Source organism: Glycine soja, chromosome 13, assembly GCF_004193775.1.
Source record: "Glycine soja cultivar W05 chromosome 13, ASM419377v2, whole genome shotgun sequence".
In the NCBI taxonomy this organism is placed as follows: domain Eukaryota; kingdom Viridiplantae; phylum Streptophyta; class Magnoliopsida; order Fabales; family Fabaceae; genus Glycine; species Glycine soja.
Window position 1 is genome coordinate 31,359,493 of NC_041014.1, and position 18,691 is coordinate 31,378,183.

The 18,691-nt window shown below is 37.2% G+C and overlaps 3 protein-coding genes across 3 annotated transcripts; 1 reads left to right on the top strand and 2 right to left on the bottom strand.

Annotated features, from left to right (window-relative positions):
* Positions 1-1,108: 1,108 nt before the first annotated feature.
* On the top strand, positions 1,109-1,983 carry LOC114381340 (protein YLS3-like). Its single transcript, XM_028340570.1, has 2 exons — positions 1,109-1,512; positions 1,622-1,983. Exons 1-2 carry the CDS (start codon positions 1,185-1,187, stop codon positions 1,840-1,842), a joined length of 549 nt encoding a protein of 182 aa, XP_028196371.1. The 5' UTR covers positions 1,109-1,184; the 3' UTR covers positions 1,843-1,983.
* Positions 1,984-4,217: 2,234 nt separating this feature from the next.
* Positions 4,218-12,762, bottom strand: LOC114382118 (DEAD-box ATP-dependent RNA helicase 52C-like). The gene is made up of 6 exons (XM_028341357.1): positions 12,390-12,762; positions 11,493-12,312; positions 11,111-11,353; positions 10,650-10,817; positions 8,969-9,082; positions 4,218-5,251 (listed from the first exon to the last, which is right to left on the bottom strand). The coding sequence occupies exons 2-6, from the start codon at positions 12,285-12,287 to the stop codon at positions 4,763-4,765; spliced, it is 1,809 nt and encodes a 602-aa protein (XP_028197158.1). The 5' UTR covers positions 12,288-12,312; positions 12,390-12,762; the 3' UTR covers positions 4,218-4,762.
* An 847-nt stretch (positions 12,763-13,609) lies between these two features.
* LOC114381141 (pentatricopeptide repeat-containing protein At5g39980, chloroplastic-like) lies at positions 13,610-16,163 on the bottom strand. Its single transcript, XM_028340323.1, has one exon. It carries the CDS (start codon positions 16,003-16,005, stop codon positions 13,990-13,992), a length of 2,016 nt encoding a protein of 671 aa, XP_028196124.1. The 5' UTR covers positions 16,006-16,163; the 3' UTR covers positions 13,610-13,989.
* Positions 16,164-18,691: the final 2,528 nt, after the last annotated feature.

Sequence of the window (18,691 nt, forward strand, 5' to 3'; positions counted from 1 at the left end):
AGAAAAACGTTCTGTGGGCCCAACATAACCATAATCAAATGATATAGGTAATCACGGATAGATCCTAAATAATCACGGGTTACCCTAAAGAACATCGATTTGTCACGGGTTCATGCTACGTATGTTCAAATAAATAACATACAAATTATGAATTTCTTGTTATCCAATTGTTATATATTAAAAAAGCATAACAATTCCCATATTTAGCAACAAACGACACATACTGGTCAGTGGCCAATTGGGATGCCTAATGTCACTTTTCCAATTTGCTATCCTATGTAACAAATATAATCGCAGATTATCAAAAAAGAAATTATTTTATCAAAATTAATAAAAAAAATTATTGCGTAATTTTTTTATTTCATTATTAACGTATGTACCTAGTGCATGAAACAAAAAAAAACTATATTTCTTTTAGATGTATAAACAATATAATTAACTGCGTGTTTGGATTGACCTTTTCCACTCTTATTTGTGCGTCCTCTTGATACAATTCAAAGCTGCTTTCACGTCTTTCTAACCATTTGACGCAAAAATGGTGACTTGCGCGCGTTATGAACGTCACACCAAACATACTATAAGAGTGTGTATAGGTATCAGTTAAAACTTAAAATAATGTAAATCACTTTTCAACTTAAAAGACAAATTCTTACTTATCAATTTCATGCTAAGGTGTTAACCCTCACGCATATTCTTCCTAAACTCACAAAACAAGGAAACAAAAACACACTTAAAACTCATTTACTCAAGACTACTTATGAGGCGACAGACTGTAGCTAGCAACACAAGCAGCAGTGAACAGTTCAACAGATGTAAAGTTGTTCTATAAGTAGCTAACTAACTAAAATTGATGAAAAGATTTGTTTTGGAAGGTACAATTTTGAAGGGGGTAAGAGGACGGATTGAATGTGTGTGTACGATAGCCGTTTCTCGTTCAGAAATGAAATGTATATTAATATTAATTTTTATAGTGAAAAAAAGTTCATTATACAAATGATAAACATAACGAATACAAGGATGAATAGAATCATGAGACAGGGCCGCCTAGAGACAAAAGTTGGTTCACATGTGACAGATAGAGCTAGGGAAGGGCCCACTCCACTTTTGAAAATGCCTAGTGAAGTCCTAAGTCACAACTCACAAGCAAAGCATAAACATTACTGATAGTTCTCATCCACAACACAATGATTTCCAATCCCATGTTAATGTTACTAGTTGTGGTACTGCTGGTGGTTGGTTTTGCAAAGTCAGATTTAAGTAAGGACAGAGAAGAATGTGCAGACAAACTAATTGACCTAGCTAGCTGTGTTCCTTACGTTGGTGGTGAAGCCAAAACCCCCACCATAGATTGCTGCACTGGTCTCAAAGCGGTTCTTGACCGGAGCAAGAAATGCCTCTGCATCCTCATCAAAGATCGCGACGACCCCAATCTTGGCATCAAGATCAATGCTACTCTCGCTATTCAGCTACCCTCTGCTTGCCACTCACCTGCTAATATTACTCAGTGTGTAGGTAATGTAATTTAATTAATTTGCTTTATTTATAATTACAATACCACTATCACTATGGCTTGGCTTGCTGATACTATCATATCACATATCACATCATACTCTTTATTCAGATCTTTTGCATTTAGCACCTAACTCTCCTGATGCTAAGGTGTTTGAGGGATTCCAAAAATCTGCCAAAACAAACAGCTCCACCCCAGTTTCAGTTTCCAGTGGTGCTGAGAAGGGATCAAGCTCAAGTGCTCAGGAAAAGAGTGGTGCTGTCTCCACAATTACAAAGGCACACCACCTGTTTTACTCTATCTTACCATTACCATTATTATTTCTTGTTTGAACCACCATCAAGCTTGCTTGCTTCATCTATTTCTAGCTATTATTGTGTGCTAAACTGAAATAAAATCTATCTATCTATTTGGGTAATGGGTAGTAATTATCAATATTTCTTCTTGTTGGAATGTTGGGTCTCTACCTAGTACCTACTGACTACTGTCTACTGTCTTGTCTTTTTCATTCTTCGTCCGTAATCTTAATCTAACAAACGAGGCACGCATTTAAGGGAGGGACCCGCTATTATATATACTTCAGTTCAAATGATAGTTCTACATATCGCTCGATCTGTTGATTTGAACACAAAATAGCATTGAGGAAACCAATTAATGGTAGGTGCAGCTTTGTTATACTTATTTCCCTCCATATATATCAAGATGGGATTAAAATTGGAGACATAAAGCCCGTATTGGATTTGATGGCAATCACTTTTTGTCTTCAGTAGTAAACATGTTCAGCAGTGTTACACTATTATGCAACCGCGTTTTGGGGCTTGCTTTATGTTACAACCCTTTTTTTATTTCCTATTTTGGGATTTGTTTCTTTTGATTATATTGCTAAACGAACCGATCTCATGATTTTTTACGTCGTAAATATTTTAATACTGCTTATCACATGATTTCAAAACAATTTTAGTCAACTATTTCATATGTTAAAATTTCATAAATAACTAAATTCATTGTGTGAAATATCTACAATAGTTGGCGATGATATATTATGTTATATTATCTTAATGATGATAGTTATCAAATTTTAAATAAACTAAATATATCTAGATATATAATCTTACAATTACTTTTTACTTACTTTTAAACAGTATAAAATTCATTAAAATAAAGTTAATTGATGAAGTATCAACTGATTTTTATATTATATGACATTTTACAAATTTGATTTATTAACACATGCTGGCGAAGATGCTACATTTTTATACGTCGCATTCCAAAGTAATGGTAAAGATTAAGAAACAGATAAGAATGGTGGAAAGAAAATAGACAGTAAGAAGTGTTTTTATTGCCTGCTTCTCTGCTACAACTTGGAAGTCTGTAACTCGCATGGTAATTGTTGAAGAAAAAGGTCTGGCCTGCTTTACGACATGGAGTCCCTACCAAAAGTTTATTTGAACTATTATGTAAATGCTTTGTGCAATTGCAGCTTGTTTGTTATCTTATGTGTATCTGGAACAAAGATCAATTTCAGACTAATAATTTAAAATCGTAAAAGATTCCTAATTTAAACAATTGCAAAGTATCCACGGTTAAATTTAGAATAGGAACAACGTTTCAATGGATCATCTCTTGTTGCACTATTAGTTTATGAAGGCTACCCTCACCACTCACATGTAGCCATGCAAATATTTTACCATGAAGACAAAAATAATCCTCAATAAATAATATCATAGCAAGGTGTCACTGACAAGCCTAAGTTTTCTTTTCTCCGTTTTTTCCAACCCTGTCGGTTAAATTAATTAAATCAAGCTATTTACTTTTATCTTCAACCTTAAGTATGCGTCACCGCCTATCTAGAGGAGTTTAGAAGTTTTAAATTCAAAGATTACACTGCTACTGCCGAAAGTTGCATTGCTTTACTGCACCGACATTAGCTAGATTTTACTAGAGACAGTTTTACAAATGCATGGCACCGCCATTGACAATTCTTAGGCACTAAGTTTTATTATATTTTCTTGTTATAATCTGCCCATAAAAAAGACCTCCATGTATCCCATTAAGATGATATGCAATAGAGTGAATGAATTAAAAGAAACTCTTCCTCTGTATACGTAAATGTGTTGTTTGTGAATTTAATTTATCCCAGTATTTACAAACCCTTACAGATGCTTCTATTTTATGCTGAGATTGTGTATACAAATGTGGAATATCTCGACAAAAATCTCGATCTCAGCAGCTTATCCTTTCACCTAGTGAGCAGAGGAGTCACTTTGGAGAATGAAGATGACATCAACAACATGGCCAATTAATATGAACACATCATTGTTACCTATTAGATTTATAGAGCAAAGAAAGTAAAACTATCCCTTATTTTGAACAAATCTTGTTAATTTCCAACGGAATTCTACCTTACATTATCTATTGACTAGTATGGACAGCAAATAAAGAGAAACATTGTAAATTCCTAAAACAACATAGACAAATCAGTTATAAATAAAACAACTCATTCTTAAGATTCTCACATAAACAAACATCCAAACTGTTATATAATGCAAAAAATTGTTTGACACATTATACAACTTTTTAAAATAAAATAATGCATTGTAATTTTAAAGTGTTTGCTAATGTGTTTTAAAACTACTAAAAGTTCTAATACAATGATTATCCACCTACCCTTTTTCATCCTCCTACCAAACATACCCTACATATAAAAGACACCATGAACAGATATTTCCACACAAATATGTCAATACATACATCCGGCAAGAATACTTTTCATTCATTTCAGTCACCACTAAAATATTACAAAACCTTAGCCCACCAAAATGGGGAAATCAAGATGACAACATATGTTGGGTAGAAACATGATCAAGAGATAAATAGATACGACTGTAAAGAAATGCCACCACCTTTCCCACAGCGTATTCTACAACCTTTCTCCCACCAAAATAACCACCCAAAATGAAGAGTACAGAAAGTTGTTAAAGAACTCCTAATAAGTTAGTAATCGCCATTGCCAACACCTACTGACACTGCACGACCTCTACTGATGCGGTAATGATGCCACATACACACCCACATCTCCCTTTAGTGATTAGCATTATAAACCGCACAAAATGAATAGGCTTGAAACACCAAGGTAAAAATAAATTTAAAGACCATAAACTTAAAAAGAAGACAAAAAAGGGAGAAAAATCACCCTAGGTGTATGTCTGCACCTAATACCCAAGACAGTATATAATGCTATCAGGTTGAAAATCAGTCCCAAGCACTGGTTACCCCAGGACCGTATCCTGCACCATACACACCAGAATTGCCATATCCACTACTGTTGTTTCCTGCACTGTAGTAATCAGAACCACCCCTACTAAAAGAACCCTCTCTTCGAAAGTCACGGCCACCAAAACGGCTTCCTCCTGATCGACGGTTCCTTCCACCACCAAAGGAAGAGCGAGCAGCATACCGTGAGAGCCAATCAGGCACTTCTTGATTTGCTTCTTGCATCAGATCTGCTAAAGCCCTTGCTAGGGATGCATTGTTGTCATTAAAGAATGCAGTTGCCAGGCCTTTCTTTCCTGCTCGCCCTGTCCTTCCAATTCGGTGTACATAATCATCAATATCATTAGGAAGGTCAAAGTTAACCACATGGGCAACATGAGGAATATCAAGACCACGTGCAGCCACATCAGTTGCAACCAATATGGGGGTGTTGCCACTTTTAAATGACCTTAATGCCAATTCTCTTTCCTGCACATATTGTAAAAAACAATAAGCCTATATACTACACATCCACACCAACATAATACTACTACCACATCAACATTTTGTTGAGCATTAGATGTCAAGTTAATAGATGAGCCAAAATTGCACAATTAAAGTAATAGGGGAACCAAATTAGTGAAAAAATAAAGGGGGGGGGGGGGGGTGGCAAATTTGACAAATGACAATAGTAAGGAGATCTAAAATGCAATATGATTAAAGGTGTGTTTGTTAATGGCTGCTGGATAGTGGAGCCATGTAGGGTCAAAGAGGAAATTCAGAACTTCTTCATGAGGAGATTTGAGGAATCAGAGTGGGAGAGATCAAAACTGGATGGGGTCAATTTCAGATCCATTGGACAGCATCACAATAATTTTCTGGTGGCTCGATTTGCTGAAAATGAGGTGAGGGATGCGGTGTGGGAGTGTGGCAGTGAGAAGAGTCCTGGACTAGATGGTTTAAATTTCAAATTTATTAAGGAGTTTTGGGACGACATCAAATCAGATTTGCTCCGCTTGGATGAATTCCATGCTAATGGAGTTTTTCCGAAGGGGGGTAATGCATCATTCTTAGCGCTAATCCCTAAGGTCCATGATCCCCAGAGTTTAAATGAATATAGACCTATTTCATTAATAGGCAGTGTGTACAAAATTGTGGCCAAAGTGTTGGCTAGAAGAATGAAGAAGGCCATGCAAACCATCATTGATGAATGCCAAACTGGTTTTGTCGAAGGGAGACATATGTTGCCCAGTACGCTTATAGCTAATGAAGTGGTTGATGAAGCAAAAAGACAAGCTAAAAGCTGCCTTGTGTTCAAAGTTAACTATGAAAAGGCGTATGACTCTGTATGCTGGGAGTTTCTATTGTATATGATGAGGAGGATGAGTTTCTGTCATAAATGGATTACATGGATCAAAGGTTGCTTGAAATCAGCTTCTATTTCTATTTTGGATAATGGGAGGCCAACAGCTGAGTTCATTCCCCAAAGAGGTCTCAGGCAAGGAGACCCACTAGCCCCTTTCCCGTTCAACATTGTGGCTGAGGGATTAACCGGTTAGATGAGGAAAGCATAAGAAAAGAACTTATTTGAAGGCTTTAAGGTTGGGAGTAATAAGGTAGACATGAGCATATTACAATATGCAGACGACACAATCTTCTTTGGGACAATGACAATGGAGAACGTCAAAGCAATCAAGGCGATGCTAAGATGTTATGAATTAGTGTCGGGGTTGAAGATTCATTTTGCTAAAAGTAGTTTTGGGGCGTTTGGAACGATTGAACAATGGATTAACAATGCTGCCAGCTACTTAAATTGCAGAAGGGTATCCCTATTGGGGCAAACCCAAGGCATAGCGAGACATGGGATGCAGTAGTTAAAAAATGTGAGAAAATTGTCAAAATGGAAACAAAAATATCTCTCTTTCGGGGGAAGAGCGACTTTGATAAAGTCAGTCTTGAACTCGATCCCATTTTTCTTTTTTTTTTTTTCAGGATACCGATGAAGGTGGTGGACAGGTTGGAAAAGCTTCAAAGGTGGTTCTTGTGGGGACGAAACTCAGATCAGAAAAAGATCGCTTGGGTGAGCTGGAGAACAGTTTGTATGCCAAAGGAGGCAGGGGGTCTGGATATCAGAGATTTGAGGAAGTTTAACTATGCTTTACTTGGGAAATGGCGTTGGAATTTGTTTCACAGTCAAGGTGAACTGTGGGCACAAGTTCGGAATTCAAAATACGGAGGATGGCGGAATCTAGATGAGACAAGAAGATCCAGCAGAGAATCTATTTGGTGGAGGGACCTAAGCTTCATTTGCAATTTGACGGAGGAAGGGAGCTGGTTAAACAGCAATATAAAGTAGAAAATAGGAAGGGGTTCAAGGGTGCTGTTTTGGGAAGACACTTGGAAGGAGGATGGAATGTTGCTGAAGGAGAAGTATCCAAGATTGTATCAGATTTCTCAACAGCAGCAACAAGTTCAGCAAATGGGGATAACAACAAACACAGATTGGGAATGGCAACTTCAGTGGAGGAGTTTTTTCTGGAAGGAGAAATAGATGCAGCTGCAAGTTTTATGGAGGAAAGACAGGGTTTGGAAGTACAAATGCAGCAACAAGACACTTGAACTTGTGGAGGGTATTCAAGTGGGAAGTAAAAAATGCTTATGCGCTTCTCAACAGAATCCTGTCATCTGCGACGCATGATGAAGTGTTTAAAGCAATATGGAAATTAAAAATCCAAAGTAAAGCCTCAATCTTTGCTTGGAGATTAATATGGGATAGACTGCCTACAAGGAAGAATTTAAGAAGAGATGAGGAAATAAATGATGCTAGTTGCCCATTCTGCAGAAATCATGAGGAGGATGCATCTCACTTATTTTTCAGCTGTGATAAAATCTTGCCGTTGTGGTGGGAGTCGATGTCATGGGTAAATATTGTTGGGGCTTTCTCAGAAATTCCGAAAAGCCATTTGCTTCAACTTTCTTACTATAATTCTGATGGTTTTAAGGGTCAAAGATGGCAGAGTTGGTGGATTGCCCTCACTTGGTGTATTTGGCATCATAGGAATAGGATGGTATTCCTAAATGAAAGTTTCAATGGTCATAAATTGATGGAGGATGCCTTATTCTTCTGCTGGACCTGGTTTAAAAATCTGGAAAAAGGATTCGATATCCCATTTCATTCTTGGTCTAGTAGTATTAGGGATGCTTTTAGTAATCAGGGGGGAATAGTATATAGAATTTACAGATCTGGTGTGTGGGTGGTTCCTAGTCTACAGCCAGAGCTTTGGTTCCCTAATACTTGTTCTGTATATTGTATTAGTTAACCACAGCTCTGCTCCTGTGGTTGCTAGGCTGTGGGTAAATCAGAACCACTTATACTGCTTTCTCTATATTTTATAACATTTATATTTTTGCCGATCAAAAAAAAAAAAAAAAGGAGACCTAAACTGCAATTTAGCCTAAATATTATAATACAAAATAAATAATTTATACTACACATAAATACTGTTATTTGAATCAGAGGCCCAAGGCCACTCTGCTCCGCTACACAATAGTGTGCCATTGACTACTCCCTCTGTCCCTAATTATAAGATCCTTTTCAAAAATTTGTTTCTCCCTTTCTATAAGACCCTTTTTTAATTTCTAGATGCATTCATTATTTTTTTCCTACATACCCTTAATTATTTTCTCTCCACATATTAATGAGAAATAATTAAGTGGATAGAGAAGTAAATTTGGAATGATAATACAAATAATTGACAGATTTAATGTGATTAATTAAATTAACTACTTTTCTTAAAGGACATGAATTAGGGACGGAAGGAGTATATGATTACACCCGCTTATTCCAGGTATTTGAGAACTTGGGCTCTCCTCTAACTACTTTTTTCAATCCAACTGTCCTAACTGACCCCCCCTTCTCCCCTTTTATTTCTATTCCATGTGACTCATAACTGTCTTTTAAACAGTCTTGCACAAGAAGATCCTAACGCAGACAAACAAGACTATCTAGGAAAATCAGATGTCATCCCTACTTTCCACTACATTAACTCTAAACCAGACATTCTTACCTAATACCTAAGCATTCAACACTGCTTTCCCAAAGCATCGCACACTGTCACAGAAGAAAAAATGAGAATAGTAGGGGTATGGCCTAGGCTTCATCTGCATACAGATACAAAGGCAAATATAGTTGTACAACATACTAACCTGTTGTGTCCTGTCACCATGAATAGTAGTTGCTGGAAAACTATTACGGCACAACCAGTGCTCTAGAGAATCAGCTCCCTTCTTTGTCTCCACAAAAACTAAAGTCAAAGCTTGCTGCAGAGTACAACATCATCCATGAAATAGGCTTTAGATAATTTAGAAATATTATTTTCTTTCAGAGAAAGAAAATATTCATACAATGAGAAAACACAATATCCATGCTATAAATTTACCACAAACAAACAAATGCCAAGAGGTTTGAGAGAACAGAATGCATGTAATCATGTATTGACCTAACTACATTCAAGCAAGACAGTTACATTGTGTTGTTGATCAGCATAATCCAGAAAACCCATCCAAATTAGGTCCAAACAGTCTTGAGACCAATGTTGTTAATGGCGAATGGTGGTTCATGGAGGAAAGCCAAAAATCTGCCATAAAAATATGGCGGATAGCGTAGCAGCAAATGGTGGAAGTCATGGCAGACAAAAAAAAATAAAATATATATATATATATATATATATATATATATATATATATTAACAAAACAATAGATAAAAAATAAATATAAATAAAAAATTAAAAAAACAATGGATTGCATTCAAATAAACTAAAAAAGTTTCATGAGTTCACACAATAACCAACACCAAATAAACTCATTCAAGAGTTCAAAATAACAAAAGGATAAAAGCATAATGCAAAGTGCAAAGTAAAGGTTGAGGCTCCAATCATCTTCTCCAATCCCAACATAATCCTCTTCGTTGTAATTAGTAGAAGAGGACTGAACAGAAAATAAAAAAAAGGAGAACCAAAAATTAAAAAAGTGTCAAACAGAAAAAAGAAAACTGAACAAAAAAAAACAGAACCAGGTGCAAAAAAAAAACAGAACCAAGTGACGCCGCCGTCCCTTGCTCGCATGCGTGGTGCATGGTGCTCGCGTGGTGCCGTCGTCGACTTCGAGTGAGACCTCACGCTGGTGCGTGGTGCCATCGCCGCTGGTGCATGCTGGGTGCTGCGTGCTGCTTGTGCTCGCGCTGGAGTTCGCATGGTGCTCACGCTGGAGTTTTGGAGTTCGCGTGCTGCGTGCTGCTCATCCCATTTTGATTCGAAAACTGGGTTTAGGGTTGGGTCAGGTCAGCCCAAGATGACCCAAACTCATTTTGGGAAAATTTTCAAAAAAAAAAAGTTTCTTCCGCCATAACCGCCATTCCGCCACCACCGTTAAGCCTATGGTGGCCACCATGGTGCCGCCATTTGAAACCCGCAACGCCACCGCTATTTGGTGGCGTTTTTTCAAAAATCCGCCACGCCATACCGCCATGGCGCCGCCATAACCGCCATTTGACAACACTACTTGAGACAATACTAATCATCAGGTTTACTTTGAAAGCCTTTACAGTTTGCCAGAATACTGCTACAGGTGTCACAAATTATTAAAGGGAAAAAAAAACTTGTAACCATAATCAATCAACTTAGGAATACTAGGCATCATTGGATTCATAGCATAATCCCCATTTCAATTGATTAGGAACATTTTCCCAAGACTACTGGATGTATGGATCAGCATACATCAGTTGATTGAGGCCAAAATAACTTGAATAAGCCCTTGGAAATGTGTATTTCATTACATTTAATTGCTAAAAACAAATAAAATAACACTTTCAATGAACTGTGAGAATACCTTTCCTTGTACACCGTTTGCCTTCTGTGCATGAAGAAGATCCATGAGGTGACTTCTCTTGTCAGACTCTTGAACATACTCAACTCTTTGGACAATTAAATCAGTACTTGAGCCCACTCTTCCAACAGCCAGAAAAATATAATTTGAAAGGAAATCAGAGGCAAGTCTCTGCATATTAACAGTAAAACACAACGAAATAAAAAGATGAAATGAGTAAGCTATATATCCAACAAATAATATTCATGTCATGAGCATTATTTAGACCTCTCAAGCCACTTATCATCCCAATCATTTAATTCTAATGATGTTAATCCTTCTAAGAATAAAGGTGGAAAGAGTGATTAAGGGTCAAAAGATCCCTGAATGCCAATACGTTATGCACAAAAACATGGACCTAAGATTGTTTACAACTAACAACGTAAGGTGAGGCACATCCTCCCGACATAGAGAGAATATGAAACCTGTATCTCTTTTGGAAATGTAGCACTGAACAGCATAGTCTGTCTGGCACCTGCTGGGGGCATGTCCATTTGTTCTACAATCTTCCTTATTTGTGGCTCAAAACCCATATCCAGCATTCTATCTGCCTCATCTAAGGCCAAATATCTGATCATCTGCAATGAAACTCTAGCTCTCTCCAGTAAATCTACCAATCTTCCTGGAGTTGCAACAAGGATATCCACCCCTCTCTCAAGTTCCCGGAGCTAGAAAATTAGCAAAGTGTAAGTGTGGATACCAACTTTCAAGAGTAAAATTTGATTGGCCATCCAAGCATTATACTCTAGACTCCATACAGGAAAAATTACAGAAACAACAAAACCAACGATAGGGAGGATAGAAGACCTGCTGATTAATTGGAGCTCCACCATAAGCAACAACGACCCTAACCCCTGTCTGGTATGAAAACTTTCTAGCCTCTTCATGTATCTGCATGGATAGCTCCCTAGTTGGTGAGAGAACAAGGGCAAGTGGGTAGACTATGCGGACGCCGCGAGGGGGCCTCTGGAGGGGTTGGGCTTGGCCTCTCATAATCCCATTGATGATTGGGAAACAGAATGCTGCAGTCTTTCCGGAACCAGTCTGCGCACAAGCCATCAAATCCCGTCCCGCAAGGGATATCGGTATGGCATGCCGCTGAACCGGCGTTGGCTTCACATATTTGCAGCGTCTAATGTTCTGACTAAGCGCGTCGCCCAAGTCAATCTCCGCAAAAGTATTCACAGCCGGGGGCACGTTTTCACCGCTCGTCTCCACCGGAATGTCCTCATACGCATCGAAGTTAATTCCCGTGTTTTCCTGCTGCTCCTCGCCGCCAAACGCTGCTGCTGCCTCCTCCTGATCCCCGAAGGGATTCACTTCGCGCCGATCCCAACTACCACAACTTCTGTTGCCCCATCCGTTTCTGGCTGGCAGAGCACCCCACCGTGATCCCGCATTATTATTATTATTATTATTATTATTATTATTATTATTATTATTATTATTATTTGATGTAGGTGGTGGAGCAGGGGATTCCGATGGTCCACGGTTTCTCAGATGCGGAGGCACATAAACCGGCCGCGAAGGAGCTGTGGAGTTAGAGGTTCCCGCATTTTCAGGCGCCGAATTGGCAGCCAAATCAGCCCATGAAGTTCGCATGCTTCCAAGAGATCACGCCCTCACCCTGCATTTCAAACAAACAATTCCAAGCATGGCCGTGGAGGAATCAAACGAAGGGGAAAAAAAGAGAGAGAAGAGAACCTGTATGTAGTGTATTGGAAAGAGGAAGACTAAAACCCCGACTGAAATGGAGACGACGATTATTGACGAAGATCGAGAAACCCTAAACGCCACACACAACAAACACGCCTTCAAATTTGGATGGGATGGGATGGATACAAAAATATCTTTTGTTCCTAAGGATGCGCCCTCTCTCTCTCTCTCCCTGTTTTATTTTCTTTTTTATTTTTTGTTTATGAAAGGCTCTTTCCGTTTCTGATTCCAATTTAAGACGCGCTGTCCTGTCTCTCTCTACCTGTTGGCGTTGTGTTGCGGCTGCCGTGAATCTCAAGGTTGATATATGCCAACAGCCAACCAACACTCCTGTCCTGAATATTAACCTAAATTCATTATTGCCTAAACTCTCGTTAACCCGCAACTTTCCTCCCCTAATTTCCTTTCATTTTTCTATTTCAAACTCCTATTATACTTTGCAAAATTTCTTACTTTTAATTAGTGATTTCACTGATTATAAAATAATATTTTAAAGAAAAATAGTATTAAACAGAATGTAATGATATAAATATAATTTTACATTCTTATTTAATTAAAGAATGTTAGTGTGACATTTAATATAATTTCCTTTTTCAGGAAACATTTAATATAATTGTTCTAAATAGGATTAAATTGAAATATTTTTTTAAAAAAAACAAGAGACTGCCGTTACCCTGGTGAGTGAGCTGATATAATTCACCTAAATTTTTTTAGTACAAAAAAACACGTTAACAAAATTCAACATGCATCACTTTTACATTTTGTGACTGCTAATGCCGTTGTGATCAATTAGATGGAAAAAGATAAATTGAATTTTTTTTACTAAAAATCAAAAGAGTAATTTAACCAAACTGGAGTCTAAAATTGTGAGATAAAAATGTTGAAAGTAGAATTTTGGAACCTTTAATTAAAAAAAAGTTGTTAAGAGTTAAAACTTTTAAAATTTACTTACCATGCAGGCAATTCAATTATAATAACTATACTTTTTTTTTAGAAGAGTTATAATAACCATACTAAGACAATACTAATCATGCAATGCAACTAAACAAAGTTGCTTATAATAAATAAATAGAGCTGCAAGATAGGTGATAAGCAAGGATGCTAAAATGGTTTGGCATCACGTATAGGCATGTATTGAGGAACAAAAGCCTCCCGATCCACCATTAATCAAAATTATCGCGAGTAATTTGACTCACAAAACCAATCAATTCTAACATTGTAGAGTTTTCCTTTGCACAGTATTGATTTTCGCAGAAAAACACAACAATGCACAAGACATTCATCGTTTTCAGTTACATCTGCAATTGAAATTCTCATCGGATTACATCAAACACAGTCATATATTGGCAGAAAGAGCGACCGGGAAACACTAAAAAGAAATCCGACAGAGCATGGCAATAAAAGAAGATTACTCATAAGCCGGGAATAAAACTTTAATGATTAATTATCATGATGCTGCTATTCAGAATATGCGTCGTTGCTCAATATCATATATACATGACCCTCAGTTGGGAATGAGAGGTTTTCTGATTACAGGGCTAAAGAATGTTCATCAACAAGTTACACAGGGAAAGGCAGATGCACACTGCTAAGCATGATCATGAATTCTGTTTGCTTTTTTATTCATCCTATTCATGATTCGGGATGCATCATTAAGTCTATCTGCTCTCTCATAAATGCTAGCAACAACAAGATGCAACTCTTTCTTGTTGATATTAGGATTGGAATCCAGCTTCTCAAACAATGATTCTACCATCACGAAATCTTTTCTTGCACCATATAGACTCAGCATCTGGAAATGAACTTCATCTGGAAAAACACACCCTTCTTCATGCATCTGTCTATATAAAGCATCCGCTTTATCAAATTCACGCAGCTTTCCAAAAGCATTCAGCACGAGAGCAATAACATCAGAATCAGGAAAATATCCCACCTCTCTCATCTTCTCAAACACTTCAACTACATTGGCATACTTTTTGTTCTTAGAGAAAAGATTAATCATGCAACCAAACACAGATATATCTTTGACCTCTCGAGCATCAAAAGCCTGCCGGAAAACCCAGGTAGCCTCTTCAATTCTACCAGCTCTGGCAAGAATTGCAATTGCAGTGTCCCTGGGAATGTTGTCCGGTCGCTTGAGCTCATGAAGTAGACGCTTTGCATGAGCAACTAAACCCGTCCTCTCGTAGGCTACAATCATTGTCTGGTAAAGAACCTCATCAATTCGAACTCCAGAACTCCTTAATTTCTGAAACAAGATGGCAGCACGGTCCAGTTTCCCTGCCTTCTCCCATATAGATATTATGGTTGAATAAGTGATGGCATTGGGTTCAATACCCCTTTTATTCATTTCTTGAATGAGATTTGTAGCCTTCTCGTGCTCGAGAGTCTTGCCATAAATATTAATCATAGTGTTGTAGGTGACAACATTTTGTTGTACATCCTTACTTTGCATCAAACGGAATAGATGGATGGCTTCCCCAAATAGGTCAGCCTCTCCATAAACCCTCAAGAGCGTATTATAGCTAATGACGTTGGGTTGAATCCCCATTTTCCTCATGCTCCAGAAGAGGCGGTCGGCTTCCTTGGGCATGTGAAGCTGGCCATAAACATCAATCATGATGTTACAAGTGGTGAGATCAAGAGGGCATTTAGCTTCATTCATTTCGGAGAATAGAGAAAGTGCTTCAACAAACTTTTGGTTGTCAACGTAGATGGCAAGAAGGGTGGAATAGCTGACGGTGTCGGGTTGAACGGCATTGTCTCTCATCTCTTGAAGAAGAAGGCGAGCCTCACGGAAGAGCTTGGCTTTTCCAAAGACATTGATCATGGAGTTATAAGCAATAAGGTCGGGGGTAATAGTGGAGGCTTTCAATCTGGAGAAGATAGAAATGGCCTTGGAATAATCGGACAACTTGCGGGCAAGGTCAATCAAGTTACTGTAGAGAACGAGGTCGCCGGAGACGTTGTCTTGCTCCATCTGCTGGAGCCAAAAGAGGGAAGAATCAAACAAGCCGTGTTTGCCGAAACAAGTAATTAGGGTGGAGTAAGTGTACCTATCGGGGGAGAGGCCCTTTTGGCGCATTTCATCGAACAGGCCGTGTGCGAGGTGCCACTGCTTGGCCCGAAGGACGTTGCGGAGAAGGACGTTGCGGAGAAGGACGTTGTAGGCGAAGAGGGAGGGACGATAGAGGGCCTTGTCGTTGATCCAATCGAGAAGGGCAAGAGCGCGTTGCCAATCAGGCTCGCGGGATAGCAGGGAAACCATGAAGCGCATGGATAACTGCCTCCCGTTGTAGGGAGACATAACCGCATACAGTTCATCCTCGTTCTGGGTCTGTCCAATTGCCGCTAATAGCACTTCCATGTCCACGCTGCGGTCCAAGTACTGCTGCTGCCTTCTACTACTACTACTACTACGTTGCCAACTGGTGTTGGAAGATGATGTTCGGGTCCACACATCTTTAGCCATAGCCGTGGCTAGTACGGATATAGCACGAGTGGCAGGGCTTAAATGGCTTATGCCATTGCCAACGCTCCCTTTCGTTTTAGAACAAGAAGAAAGCCATCCCACAAGGACTGAACTTGAAACCACCGTGCACATCTTCAATTATGGTTATGGATTATCTATCTCTACATACTTGTTAGTTACTGGCTAGCTACTGCTCATTTCTCAGTAATTTGGGCTTCACTCATTGCGGAAGACCCCGGTTTCGGCCGAAACTCCGACCCCCCAGATCACAGATGCCCACTCTCAAGCTCAAGTCTATGTTAAAATTAAAGTATCTTAATTTATAATAGAAATTACATTTATTTTATCTCTTTGATTCATCTTATATGAACACTTGTTTAATTCATTTTATTTTTTTTTATAAATATTAATAACAAATATTTAAATAAATTTGTATTCTCCGATCTTTATCGACCAAAATGAATCAAGTCATTAAGTGAGTCCAATAAATTATAAATTTTATACTTCAGACTCATCGTATTATTGTACTCAACTCAAGACTGAGGAGTTATGTATCCTCTGTCTCCATTGGATCAGACCAAATGAACCAAACCATTGGCCAAGTCTAATGAATTATAAACTTTATACTTTAGACCCTTGGTACTATTGTATTCGAGTCTAAGAACGTTTGCGACTCGGTTTAATTTGATTTTTCATCAAAAAGTTACTCAAACCAAACTTATAAAACATGTAGTTTGGATTGATTTTTATTCAAAATAAAATTCAAAACAAACCAAACTAAACCAATATTTTGTGGTTTAATTCATTTTTTTTACTAAAGTATTATTTCATTAAAAATTATATATTTTTTATCTTTTAAATTAAATTACATTAATAATAATCTACAAAATTCATTAACACATTAAACCTTTTATAATAAAAATATGTCTAATTTTCATCTATTTTAAATCAAACATATCTTTAATGAGTTGTCTGAGAAAGAAAATGACATATATTATATAAGTTTCACATACATAATAGTACAAAAACACATAACACTAAACAAATATGACAATATTTATGAACAACCAAACAAATTTAATCATTTCTAGGAATCATGATTTAGAGGATTTACAATTTTGGGGAACGGTGATTTCTAAACACAAAAACATTTCTCTTATACCAAACACCCCATAATGTTAGTTTTTTTTAATTAAATCCATTTTGCTATGAAAGAAAATATTGTGAATGAAATGCAATATACACCTTGACAAATGCTAATTAATGACCATTGCATAGTTACACTTAGTATGTCACTCTTGAAGTTGATGGTATGGAACCTACTGAAGATGATCTTTTGACAATTTTTTTGGCTATTGCAAATATTGGGTATATCAAGTTTCACAATATGTCAATTAGTTCACGGTTATGCTGAGAAAATAGGCTCCAATGCCTTTGATATACGCATTGCCAAGTGTGGATTCATATAGCTAGTGTGAGTAGATTCTTCCAATAAATACTTGATCAAAGAAAGAATTTGGTATCATGGACTTCAGCTATCTTTGGTTTGCAATGAATGGGATGGGGATGGAAGCTCTAGAGACTTTTTGAATGCATGGAGAAGGCTGAGTTGAGACCAAACCATGTGACATGTCTTAGTGTTTTTTAGTGCCTGTAGTCATGGGGGGTTGGTTGAGGAGGGGCTCAATATTTTGGTTAAAATGGTAAAGGATTGTCACCTTGTGCTAGATATCAACCACTATGTAAATATCCCAAATCTAGAGGTATCGTGTCCCTTTTGTAAGCAAGTTAAGGAAGACATTAATCATTTGTTCCTTCTATGTTCTTTTGCTCATTTAGTATGGAAGGAATTGTTCAAATGGCTAAGGATTGAAGTAGATGTTTTGCCTCAGACAATCTCACATTTATATGATCATATGTTTCACTTGTTAGTAAAAATTTATTTTATAATTTAAAATTTATAAAATATATTACTTATATTAAGTTTGTAAAATATTTGTTTTATTCTGTTTTGATTTTTAATATAACAATATTTTTTTTGTTAGGCTTAGTGGTTAATTCCAACAATATTTGATTTGTTGAGATTCTTTTTTTCTGCAAGTCCATACAGAGATCTGGACAATCGCAATTTGAATTAGAAAGTTATATTAAGCACAAGATGCAAAATTCAAAGAGGGATGTGTACCTAGGATCCTACTTGAATGGGTAAGTTAAACTGAACAAATGAATTTAAATAATGTATAATAGTATAATAACTTATATTGTTCTCCATTGCAAAGCACATTGGCAAATGGTCGTCATTTTGCCTAAGGAAAATGTTGTCATCTGGTTTTGTTCGTTGCATAATAGGTCTGACAATTACCTTAAAGGAATTATTAATAGGCCAATTATATTTTTCAATACATTTACATTAGCATTAGTCAGGAACATCAATATTTTAGTTGTACAATACGCATCCATGTCTGTATTCTTTGAAAGGATTTGACGATACTCCACTAAGTAAATCCAAGGTTGCTGTAGGTGGATTGTTGTTAAAGTAAGTCATTTAAATAATACTTATAGTTATATTTTAATACTGTGTAGACTAATTTGTACTTAACATTGAATATCTAAATTTCATAATGTATTTAGTGTAATAGACAAAAAGGAAGCTCTGAGTGCGGGTATTACGTTATGCACTGGATGTCAACTATAATCTTAGGAAGTTTCAATAATAATTGGAAAATGATAATAGTTTAATTCAAACATATTTCATTTTGTTGTAATTGATATTATATATTATTAACTTATGTTTTATAATATCATGCAATATTTCAAT